General features: G+C 41.1%; 1 protein-coding gene across 1 annotated transcript; it reads left to right on the top strand.

Moving 5' to 3' along the window:
* The first annotated feature begins 8,283 nt into the window (after positions 1 to 8,283).
* On the top strand, positions 8,284 to 10,298 carry LOC130510982 (uncharacterized). The gene is made up of 5 exons (XM_057007739.1): positions 8,284 to 8,641; positions 8,737 to 9,280; positions 9,360 to 9,459; positions 9,523 to 9,857; positions 9,927 to 10,298. Exons 1-5 carry the CDS (start codon positions 8,299 to 8,301, stop codon positions 10,258 to 10,260), a joined length of 1,656 nt encoding a protein of 551 aa, XP_056863719.1. The 5' UTR covers positions 8,284 to 8,298; the 3' UTR covers positions 10,261 to 10,298.
* The last annotated feature ends 1,645 nt before the right edge of the window (positions 10,299 to 11,943 follow it).

Genomic DNA, 11,943 nt, shown 5'->3' with positions numbered 1-11,943 from the left:
CGTGGCCGCCGGTGGCTAGCGCCCGTGCTGGCCGTGGCCGCCGGGCGGCTAGCCCCGTGCTGGCCGTGGCCGGCGGCGGCTAGCGCCCGTGCTGGCCGTGGCCGCCGGGCGGCTAGCCCCGTGCTGGCTCGGGTCTTCGGACGACAATCTCCGGTTCACAAGTTCCAGGCCCTGGCCGTCAAAAGTCTGTACTTCGAGTCTTTCCCAAGTCCTCGCAGGACGAATCAATGAGATTCCGCGTACGAAACTCCGGTTCTTACTCCAAACTAAGACCGTCGGAAACACTTCGGAAACTCGTAAGATATCAACGGGAAGGAAGATCTTAAATTCTTCGTACGAAACAGCGATGGTTATCTTAAGACACCACTCATCTCAACTCTACGAACGAATGAAGAACTTCCGAAGAAATTGTAGAAAACAACGGAAGTCCTAGAGACGGCCCGAAAGGGACCAAACGCGATCGGACAGTCCGTTTACGATTATCTGAGATAGATACGACGATTTACGTTTATCTTTACGTAACAAGATAAATGCTAAATTTCCGGAAGGATAAATGTCAAGTTTCCCGAAGATAAATGTCAAGTTTCCCGATAAACATGGAGGCCGACGAAAATGGAAAAAAGCCCGCCTTGCGGCCCAGAAGGAGAATAGACAGTCAAAAGTAGGAGTATATAAAGGAGCTTTGGGAGAGGAAGAAAGGCAGAGCAAAATCCTAGAGGGAAAGCAAATCCGAGATTGGAGACCTAGAGAGCTCATGTTAGCTTAAGAACTTAGAATTTAGGCGGTAGACTAGCAAGGCAGGACCTAGAACGTCCGGCCGCCTCTCGTTCTATTTTCATCTTGTCCGCAGACTCATGTCTCTCTCGGAAGGATCTAACAATCCTTTTACTTAGAGTTCCGCACATAGAAACCCTAGGCATTATTCTCGACATGCCCGTTTCTATGACTAACGCTCGTACTAGACGAACTCCGCCAGGCAGTTCGATCTCTTGTTCAAACCCTTCCAACTGAACTACGTTCGACTTGATCCTCGAAAGGGGTACGTAGGCAGCCTTCCTTAAGTTCCAGTCTCAAATCTTAATAAAACCTTTCCGCATTTATTTGATCACTTGTCGTTGGTTGTCGCAAAGAATCCGGACCTTCAGGGAAAGTTAGGTTTACTTAGCTTTCCTCCGATTTACTTAATAAAAATCGACAGTGCGAATTTCGGTTCCCACATTTCTGACACTGTGAACTCTGGTTGTAGTTACTCTTCTGACCACTGCCAAAAAAGTTTATGTTTCCACTCTGGTTTCCATATCTCTGAAATCCAGTACCTCCAATGTAGTTCACATCTTCCTCTATATCATCTTCTCTAGCCTCTCCTTCTTCAGCTGAGCAGACTGGATGCCCTAGAAATGCATGTAAAGCATCTATCTTAGTTCTGACTTCATTCATCTGGTCTTCCCCGATGGCTGCAACCGATTTCTTTTTGTCAGAGTCAGTGTTCTTGGTGCTGCTGCTGTTGGCTAGGTTCTCAATAAGTCTCACAGCCTCTATTGGATTCCTGGTGTTGAAGTTCCCCTCGCTATCAGTATCAAGAGCCATCTGATACCTCAAGGCGATACCTCTGTAGAAAGTGCTTAGCAGTTGCACTTCATTGAATCCATGGTGTGGACAGTCTCGCTGGAAGAACTTAAATCTGATCCACACGTCTTTAAAGGTCTCACCAGGCTTTTGAGCGAAAGTGGCGATTTTGCTTCTTAAGTCTTCAGCACGTGCCTCATCAAAGAAATTACGCAGGAAGGTGTTTTTTATGTCGGCCCATGATCTCAGTGATCCTGTAGGTAGCTGCTTGAGCCAGTGTGAAGCTTCTACAATCAGTAAGTATTTGAAGAGCTTGCAGAGTAGGTAGTCCTCAGAGACTCCATCCATACTAATAGCAGCGATAAGATCCTCGAACCTCACCAGATGGTCCATAGGATGCTCGTGTGATAACCCAAAATAAGGTATCTGAGACACGAGAGAGTATTACTGAGGCTTGAGCTCGAAGTTTGGCTTCTGAATCTCTGGAAGTCGAATAGCTGATCTGTTGGTGTAGTACTCGTCTGGACGATTGTAATCTGCCAACGATCGTGTTTGAGCTTCTCCTGTATCCTCAGCTTCAGGCTCAGGGATTATGTTTCCCTGTGCATCTAGCTTCTGACATGTTGCATTACGCAGATGACCATCTTGGTCATACAGGTTTCCATTCTGGTCCTGCGGGAGAATAACAATCGCAACCATGCTTCGCGGGTAAGTATCGATCGATGTACGCTGAGTAGTGTCGAACGATGTTGATCGGCGAACGGTATCGGTCGACGGTGCTGTCTGAGTGTCGGTCGACAGTTGAACGTGAATATCAGTCGACGGTACTGCAGTTCTGTCGATCGATGCGGAGCGTATGTCTTTGCGGATTGAACGTTCCAAGTGTGCAGGATCTTCTGAGAATAGTAGTTGATTTCCCTTATCGCTTCTGGTACTGCTCGGCATAAACCTGAAAAGACGAGAAAAAAATTAATCAGAAAGGGGGTAAAGAAAAGAAAAACCTAAGATTAATAAAATTAAATCTAATGGCGATCAAAGCTCCCCGGCAACGGCGCCAAATTTGATAGTGCTCAAATTACCCAGTAGAGCTTACTCTCTCAAATAAGAGGTACAGTTGTAGTACTTAGGGATCGAATTACGAGGAGCTAGAGAACCAATTAAATCTAATCAATTAATCAATCATAGGTGAAGTTGGTTTTAATGATAAAAATGTAAATAACAATTCCTAAAATGAGCAAGGTAGTTGCTCTAACTAACAATATGATGGGTGTTCAAATGAAATAAAGAGTGCTAGACTTAGGGCTTTTATTCAGGAATGGAGATTATAATATCTATAAATGCCTAACAAGTTGCTTCCATGATACTATAGAACTCAGTCGCTTAACTCTCAGTGATGTCTCACTGGTTAAATAATCTAGATCTCTGGCCTCAACTGTCGTATGTTGACACAGAAAAAGAGTCGATCGATATCCTTTAGAGATATCGAGCGATACACCTTTCGCTCGGCGATCGATTCACCTGTCGGGATATCGATCGACGGCTTCTAGATATGCCTAGGCGCGAGCCGATAATGAACACTAGATCTCAAGGAGGGCGGTTAGCTCTTCTCCAAGGAGATATTAGTTCAGACAGATAATTCAAGAAGATCCTAGTGATATATGCTGTAGTTAGCTATTCTAGAACAAGCTTAGGGTGCAATATATTTGATGAATATCACAACTTAGCAATTATAGTTTGGGGCTAATCCCACAAACCTATTTTAACCCTAGATCTAACAAGTAGCCTACTCAGACATAGCTAAGCAATTCATAACAATAGATAGATGAAAGAATTGCATAGATAGATAAAAGTAGAATAACAAATGGAGTTCACAAATCTCTCCAATCTCTCAAAACATGTAAAACTCTACTCTCTCTCTCTCTCACACTCTCTGCTTTGCCTCTCAAGACTTGTGTTTCTTAGACTCTTCAAAGCTTGCCGTCAAAAACACTTAGCAGGAATATTTAAGCATTTCCATTAGGTTAAAAACTCGTCAGGGGCAATCTCGTAATTTGGTGAAGTCTTGGTGAAGTAGTCGGCTAAACCATTTCGTCCTCGATATCGATCGACAACACTAGATGTGTATCGATCGATTATAATCTTCTAGTACGCGGATCTTCTCAGCTACATCGATCGACAACTCAAGATGAGTATCGATCGATTCTTATCACAATGTTGACTTCCGACTCTGTCTTGAATGGTTCAACTCGGGTGCATTATCTCTTGTACTCCAAAATGCTCCAAAAATATCACTTTATCATGAAACGCTCCTGAACCTGAAAACATACCTAACAGGCTAGAAAACACATTAGTTATATAATAAAATACTAGTATACCATGGCAGAAAACGGGTGAAATCTATGGTATATCAATCATCCACCCAAAAAACACGGGCTCTCCAATACCTCCTACGCAAACTTTATACAACCGTCTCAGTCAAACACACATGTACAGCGGGATTATCAAATCCTTGTACACATCCATTGCATACTGCTTCCTGAAAATGTCAACAGCCATGTCAGTTAAATCTTCGACATCTGGGCTCTCCGCCCCTGTCGCAGCCAACTCTATATATTTCATTGCAACCGGTCTACAGTCACCACTACGTGAATTCTGGTACCCATCAGCCATAAGCTCCACACCAAATGGCTCTAACCCACGCCCACCCAGATGCTTAGCGGCGCAAACCTTTCGAACTAGGTAAGGGAGCATCATAGCTACAAGGGTCATCAAAACCCTCACTTCCTCAGCCGTTCTAAGGCTGCGGTCAGGGTCGTACACTAAGACGCTCCACTTGTTTATGCTAATTCTAAGCCCAACCCACTGGTTCGTGCCCCAAAACATCGGGGCGTAGACATCATCCACATCCACACCAAGCTTCTGCCCCGGCTGCGTTAGATAACCAGCTAGTTTTCGGTCAGAAAACACTCTCCCCTTATAAGTCGACGCCTTGAAGGTTTTTACTTTGCCAGCCAGTTGGTCCATGAACCAGGGCGCAACAAACAGATCCCTATTACTCTTTAGCACTTCAGCATGCCTCTTAGCCACATACTCCACCAGCACTTCCATATGCTGAACACAAAAAACAACAACTTCTCTCAAATAAAACAGAAAGCAAAACATCCACAAACACAGGTCCAGTAAAAGACATACCTTAGTTGTTACCCATTTCTGCGGAGTGGCGAGGTCCAAGAAGAACTGGTTATCAAGGTCATACACACCAGCACCGAAATGCACACTGCTAACATGGTTTACACTGTAAGGCACGGTGAACAAATTTGAACACTAACATTTCTGAGTAAAGATCAACTTACACTTTCGGATCCGACTGCAATACTTGCTCAAAGTATCCAAAGTCGGGGTCCTCCACAGCAGGTACTATCTGATCTATGCCCAAGGACGACTTAGCAAGGAGCAGGGACGCCAAATGCGCCTCCGCCTCAACTGGCTGGTGCTTCTCACTTGCTGGGCAGGGTGATGAGTCGCTCAGACATGTGACCGCATTACAAACAACCTCATCAACCTTGTTACCCCCGGCATTTGTATGCACGACAGGAGATCCAGATTCATCAACACCCTGTAATGACAGAGTACACACCAAAACAGCTTGTACACATAAAAAACATAAAAACCCATAGCATTGTACACATGTACAACATACCTCATCGCATTCCTTTCCCTCGACAGCAAACCCTTGTTCCCCTCCACTTAAACAGCCACCGGTAGATTTCTGTTCCCCCGGAGCAAAATAAAAACAACAAAATGCAAACTATAAATACAATAAAAAAAACTCCAATTCTTATCAAAGTCACCAAAAGTCAGAAACATACAGTCTGAGGCAACTTAACACCTTGAATGGGTTCCCCCAAGGCTGCCGCTTTCTCCACAGCTACCTATTACCACAGATAGTATTAAACAAATGTCATGAACCTAGAATACTTTTCCCATAACTAAAAAACACCTTCTCTTCGTCAACCTCGCTCCCACCATGTTCTTTTACAATTGCCCCTATCAACTCGTTCAAACCACCACACACATGCCAAGGATTTTAAAACACTCAGCGATGCCTCAAAAACAAACAACTACCACTAGAAACAAATTAAAACACACACATACATCAGGAACCCCAGCAGGTTCATCACCAACGAGTCTATTTTCCTTGCCCACTTCCTCGCCACCCTCCTCACAAACTGGTCCTCCCTCCTTTTCAACACTTGAGTCACCAAGGTCAGAACCACCGCCCTCACCACTACCCTGTCAACCAACCAGAAATTTTAACATAAACTCGCAACACCTTAACAGTAGTCATGCACCAACAAAAAAAAAAAATTTACCTCATCCTCTGTTTAGTACAATGTTCGGCTGGTTGTAGCCCTGTAGAGCACTGCACCATTTAGACCAGTTACACCCTTTTCCACCCACTGCAGCGGAACCCCATCACCATCCGCCAAAGGGACCAGGACTCACTACAAGAAAACAGCATTTTGGCGAGGAAATATAATCCTCGTAAATTTACGAGGAACTTACGAGGAATTTACAAAGAAAAAAGTAAACCTCGTTATTTCCTCGTAAAATAACGAAGACAATATTTCGTCGTAAATCCCACGTAACTTTACGTGGTCTTTACGAGGAAACACACTTTTCTCGTAAAGACCACGTAAAGCTTGCAATATCTTTACGAGGAAAAGTGGAAATATACTTTCCTCGTTAAATCAACGTAAGATTACGTCACCTTTACGAGGAAATGATATACTTGAACTTAACGAGAAAATTTGAAGCACGTTTTTTTTTGGCTACCTACCTTTTCCTCGCAAATTCATCGCAAAACTTCAACTACCAGATTCGAAAATTTTCTATAAATATGGAAGTTTCAACATCATTTTAAACACACCAACAAGAAAAAAAAGAAAAACGTGAAAGGAAAAAAATGTCAGGCTCCGGGAATGTCTACGAGTTGCGGAGGTGGATGTATATGCATAGAGATGCTAACGGGAGAGTGACGAAAGAATACATTGCGGGACTGGAGACATTTATGCATCAAGCAGATTCCACACCGCTCGCCCTAGAAAGCGGTAAGATGTTCTGTCCATGTCGGAAATGCAACAATTCGAAATTGGCAAATCGTGAAAATGTTTGGAAGCATTTAATAAATAGAGGTTTCACGCCAAATTACTATATCTGGTTTCAACATGGAGAAGGTTATAATAATTATGATCAGAATGAAGCTAGTAGTAGTAATAGCAATTTTCAGGAAGAACCGGTTGCTCTTCATTTGCATAATGAACCTAGTTACCATCAGGAGGAGCAGATGGTAGATTTTGATAGGGTTCATGATATGGTAACTGATGCATTCGTAGCTCATGATGAAGATGAAGAACCTAACATAGATGCAAAAAGGTTTTATGAAATGTTAAATGCGGCGAATCAACCACTTTACAGTGGTTGTAGAGAAGGTCTCTCTAAATTGTCGTTGGCTGCTAGAATGATGAATATTAAAACTGATCACAATCTACCTGAAAGTTGCATGAATGAATGGGCAGACTTGTTCAAAGAGTATTTGCCGGAAGACAATGTGTCTGCTGATTCTTATTATGAGATTCAGAAACTGGTGTATAGTCTTGGGTTGCCTTCGGAGATGATAGATGTTTGCATCGACAACTGCATGATCTACTGGGGAAATGATGAGAAGTTAGAAGAATGTCGATTCTGCAAGAAGCCACGATTCAAGCCGCAAGGACGGGGACGTAATAGGGTACCGTACCAAAGGATGTGGTACCTACCAATTACAGACAGATTGAAAAGATTGTACCAATCAGAGCAGACTGCTGGAAAGATGAGATGGCATGCCGAGCATACTCAGACGGATGGTGAGATGACACATCCATCAGATGCAAGAGCCTGGAAACATTTTAACAAAGTATATCCGGAATTCGCTAGCAATATCCGGAATGTGTATCTCGGATTATGCACAGATGGATTTAGTCCATTCGGAATGTCAGGGAGACAATATTCATTGTGGCCAGTCTTTCTTACGCCATACAACCTGCCACCGGAGATGTGCATGCAACGGGAGTTGCTATTCTTGACCATATTAATACCTGGTCCGAAACATCCTAAAAGGTCGCTGGATGTTTTCCTGCAACCACTGATAAAAGAGTTGAAGGATTTGTGGTCAACAGGGGAGAGGACGTATGACTGCTCAACGAAGACGAATTTCACGATGCGAGCGATGCTTTTGTGGACCATAAGTGACTTTCCTGCCTATGGGATGTTGTCGGGATGGACTACACATGGGAGATTAGCTTGTCCATATTGTAATGGAGCGACAGATGCGTTTCAACTGAAGAATGGGAGGAAGACAAGTTGGTTCGATTGTCATCGTAGATTTCTTCCCATTGGCCATCCGTACCGAAGAAACAAGACATTGTTTAGGCACAAAAGGGTTGTGAGAGACACTCCTCCTCCATATTTAACTGGAGAAGAAACTGAAAAGCAACTCGATTACTATGGAGCTTTGGAAACAGTTCCTCGTGGTGGTAATTGGCATGTTCCCCCTAATATGCCTGATTCTTACGGTGTTCATCACAACTGCACAAGAAGAGTATATTTTGGGAGTTGCCATATTGGAAGGATCTTCTTCTGCGCCACAACCTCGATGTGATGCATATAGAGAAGAATTTATTTGAGAACATCATGAATACAATATTGAATGTCCCGGGGAAGACAAAAGACAACATAAAATCGAGGTTAGACTTGCCGGATATTTGCTCAAGAAGCGAGTTACATATAAACAGCAATGGGCAAGTTCCTGTTCCGATATTCAGATTGTCTTCAGAAAAAAAGTCGGTGTTGTTCAACTGGGTAGCATCAGAAGTGAAATTCCCCGATGGGTATGTTTCAAATCTGTCTAGATGCGTTGAAAAGGGTCAAAAGTTCTCCGGGATGAAGAGTCATGACTGTCATGTCTTGATGCAACGACTACTTCCCTTTGCTTTTGCGGAGCTACTTCCTACAAACGTACATGAAGCACTTGCAGGTACTATATTATATATTGCATTTATTTTATATATAATGATTTAGTTTGAAATATATATGACTAATATGTGTATAATTGTTTTTGGAATATACAAGGCATTGGAGCATTTTTCAGGGATCTGAGCACCCGCACCCTTAAAGTAGAAGTCGTGGAACAGCTTCAAGAGAACATTCCCATCTTATTGTGCAACTTGGAGAAGATATTTCCTCCTGGGTTTTTTGACGTAATGGAGCATCTAGCTGTCCACCTTCCATATGAGGCATTGCTTCGTGGACCTGTACATTACGGATGGATGTATCAGTATGAGCGAGCCATGAAATATTTGAAGGGAAAAGCAAAGAACCTTGCAAAGGTTGAAGGTTCTATAATTGCTGGAAGTTTGACGGAAGAAACTTCTCACTTCACATCGTACTACTTTGCGTCAAAAGTACGTACTCGGAAAAGAGCTCCAAGGAGATATGATGATGGTGGTGTCGCGCCAACATACGCAGTTGCTGGTGTTCCAGACATCTTTAGCCAGATTGGGCGACTGGGTGGGAAATCAAAAGAGGTTTGGTGGCCGAGTGAAGAAGACGCTCATAGTGCACACACCTATATTCTACTTAATTGTGAGGATCCATTGATTCGTTATTTTGAAAGGTAACATAAATGGACACGTATAAATTAACACATATATATAATTGCCAAATATTAATTGATATAAAATGTGATTTTACAGCCTATTTGTTTCACAAGTCGAAGAAACATTCCCTGGTATATCCACAACTGACGTAGACAAAAGGAAAGATCAACACTTTATAAAGTGGTTGAAGAGTCAGGTATTAACTCAAACTCTTTATTCATAAATGATTTGTATTTTAACGTTCACTTTGTTTTTGCAGGTTGATTTTGACGACGATGCAGATTATCCTAAGTGGTTACATGAAGTAATTCAATCTCCACATGTAAAGGAAACCACTTCACAGATGTATTTCACACGAGGCTATACTTTTCACACATATGAGTATGGTAGACAGCGGGCGACCAGTAACTATGGAATATGTGTGAAAGGGGAAACCGATTTCTACGTTATCTTGACAGAGATTATCGAAGTGGAATTTCCAGGGATATTGAAGCTGAAATGCGTCCTCTTCAAATGTGAGTGGTTCGACCCCGTCGTCAACAGAGGTGTTCGGTTTAACAAATTCGGTGTAGTTGATGTCAATGGTGGACGAAGGTACAACAAATTCTTTATTTGGCATACATGAGCAGAATAAGCTTACTTCTATGTTTTCTTTATTTTCAGGTACAACAAATTCGAGCCTTTCATCTTAGCTTCACAAGCAGATCAAGTTAGCTACCTTCCATACCCTCGGATGAGAGAATCGGGAATAAATTGGTTATCCGTGATCAAAGTTACACCTCGAGGACGAATCATTAGTGGAGAAGAACCACCATTGCAAGAAGAACAGATAAATGAAGTCGAGGAACCTGAACAACAAATTGATGACATTCTTCTCATTGATCCGCATAATCATGAGTATGAAGATCTTACCGACGATGGCACAGACGAAGCTGTTGAAGACGAGTTTAATGAAAATGATGATGTTTCTAGTGATGACGAAAATGTATCCGATTGATGTATTTGTGTTTTAATATGATTGATTTTCAGACTTAATGCATGTGATTCGATTATAAAGAAAAAAAATATTGAGGTTTGAGGTTTTGAATGAAAAATAAAAGATTGAGGTTTGGGATTGGAATATGAAGAGTAGAAGATAGGAAAGATGGTGTTTGTGGTTTGGGGTTTTTGATTTTAGAGGTTTAGAAAGAAAACCTCGTTAATTCCTCGTACTTTACGACGAAATAACGAGGAAAGTAGAAAAAAAAGAAAAACACGGGCCTCGTTAATTCCACGTAAGACAAAATCGTCGTAAAGACCTCGTAAGCTTACGTGGAATTAACGAGGCTTTCTGTTTTTTTTAATTCTTCGTTATTTCCTCGTGGGTTTACGAGGTTTTAACGAGATATGTTGTCTAAACCCCTAAACCCTAAACCCCAAACCCCATCTTTCTTATCTATTTTGTCTAAATCCCAAACTCCAAACCCCATTAATAATTTTATATTTTTCAAAAGATAATATTTTTAAATCTTCAAAAGATTATATTTTCAAATCTTCAAATGATTATATTTTCAAATCTTCAAATGATTATATTTTCAAATCTTCAAATGATTATATTTAAATAAATAATTTTTTGTATAAGTTTAATTTAGGAAGAAGAGATTGATATTAGAAGTTAAAGAATTGTGGTTATAAATTTTGAGGTTTGAAATGTTAAGAATATTGAGGTTTGAGGTTTTGAATGAAAAATAAAAGATTGAGGTTTGGGATTGGAATATGAAGAGTAGAAGATAGGAAAGATGGTGTTTGTGGTTTGGGGTTTTTGATTTTAGAGGTTTAGAAAGAAAACCTCGTTAATTCCTCGTACTTTACGACGAAATAACGAGGAAAGTAGAAAAAAAGAAAAACACGGGCCTCGTTAATTCCACGTAAGACAAAATCGTCGTAAAGACCTCGTAAGCTTACGTGGAATTAACGAGGCTTTCTGTTTTTTTTTAATTCCTCGTTATTTCCTCGTGCGTTTACGAGGTTTTAACGAGATATGTTGTCTAAACCCTAAACCCCAAACCCCATCTTTCTTATCTATTTTGTCTAAATCCCAAACTCCAAACCCCATTAATAATTTTATAATTTTCAATCTTCAAAGGATTATAATTTTCAATCTTCAAAGGATTATAATTTTCAATCTTCAAAGGATTATATTTTCAAATCTTCAAAGGATTATATTTTTGTTGCAATTAAGATAAAAAATTTAAATAAATAATTTGATTTTGTATAAGTTCATATTAGAAAGAAGAGATTGATATTAGAAGTTAAAGAATTGTGGTTATAAATTTTGAGGTTTGAAATGTTAAGAATATTGAGGTTAAAAAGAAGATATGTTATGAATATATGAAGTAGAATATAAGAAAGATGGGGTTTAAGGTTTGGGGTTTCGAGTTTAGAGGTTTAAAAAATAACCTCGTTAATAACTCGTTACTTACGAGGCTTTTACGAGGAACAGAAAGACGGGCCTCGCTATTTCATCGTTTCATTTGGGACGGGCCTCGCAATTTCCTCGTAAGATTACGTGGTTTTTACGAGGAACAGGAACACGGGCCTCTTTAATTCCTCGTAAACTTACGAGGAAATTGCGAGACCTTCGTAAGTTATATATACAACCGCACAAACCTCACACTCTCCATTCCTCCCAACTTCCTCT

This window comes from Raphanus sativus, chromosome 4, assembly GCF_000801105.2.
Source record: "Raphanus sativus cultivar WK10039 chromosome 4, ASM80110v3, whole genome shotgun sequence".
NCBI classification, from domain to species: Eukaryota; Viridiplantae; Streptophyta; class Magnoliopsida; order Brassicales; family Brassicaceae; genus Raphanus; species Raphanus sativus.
Note: the sequence above shows the minus strand (reverse complement) of the source record. Positions and strands in the feature narration are given on the sequence as shown.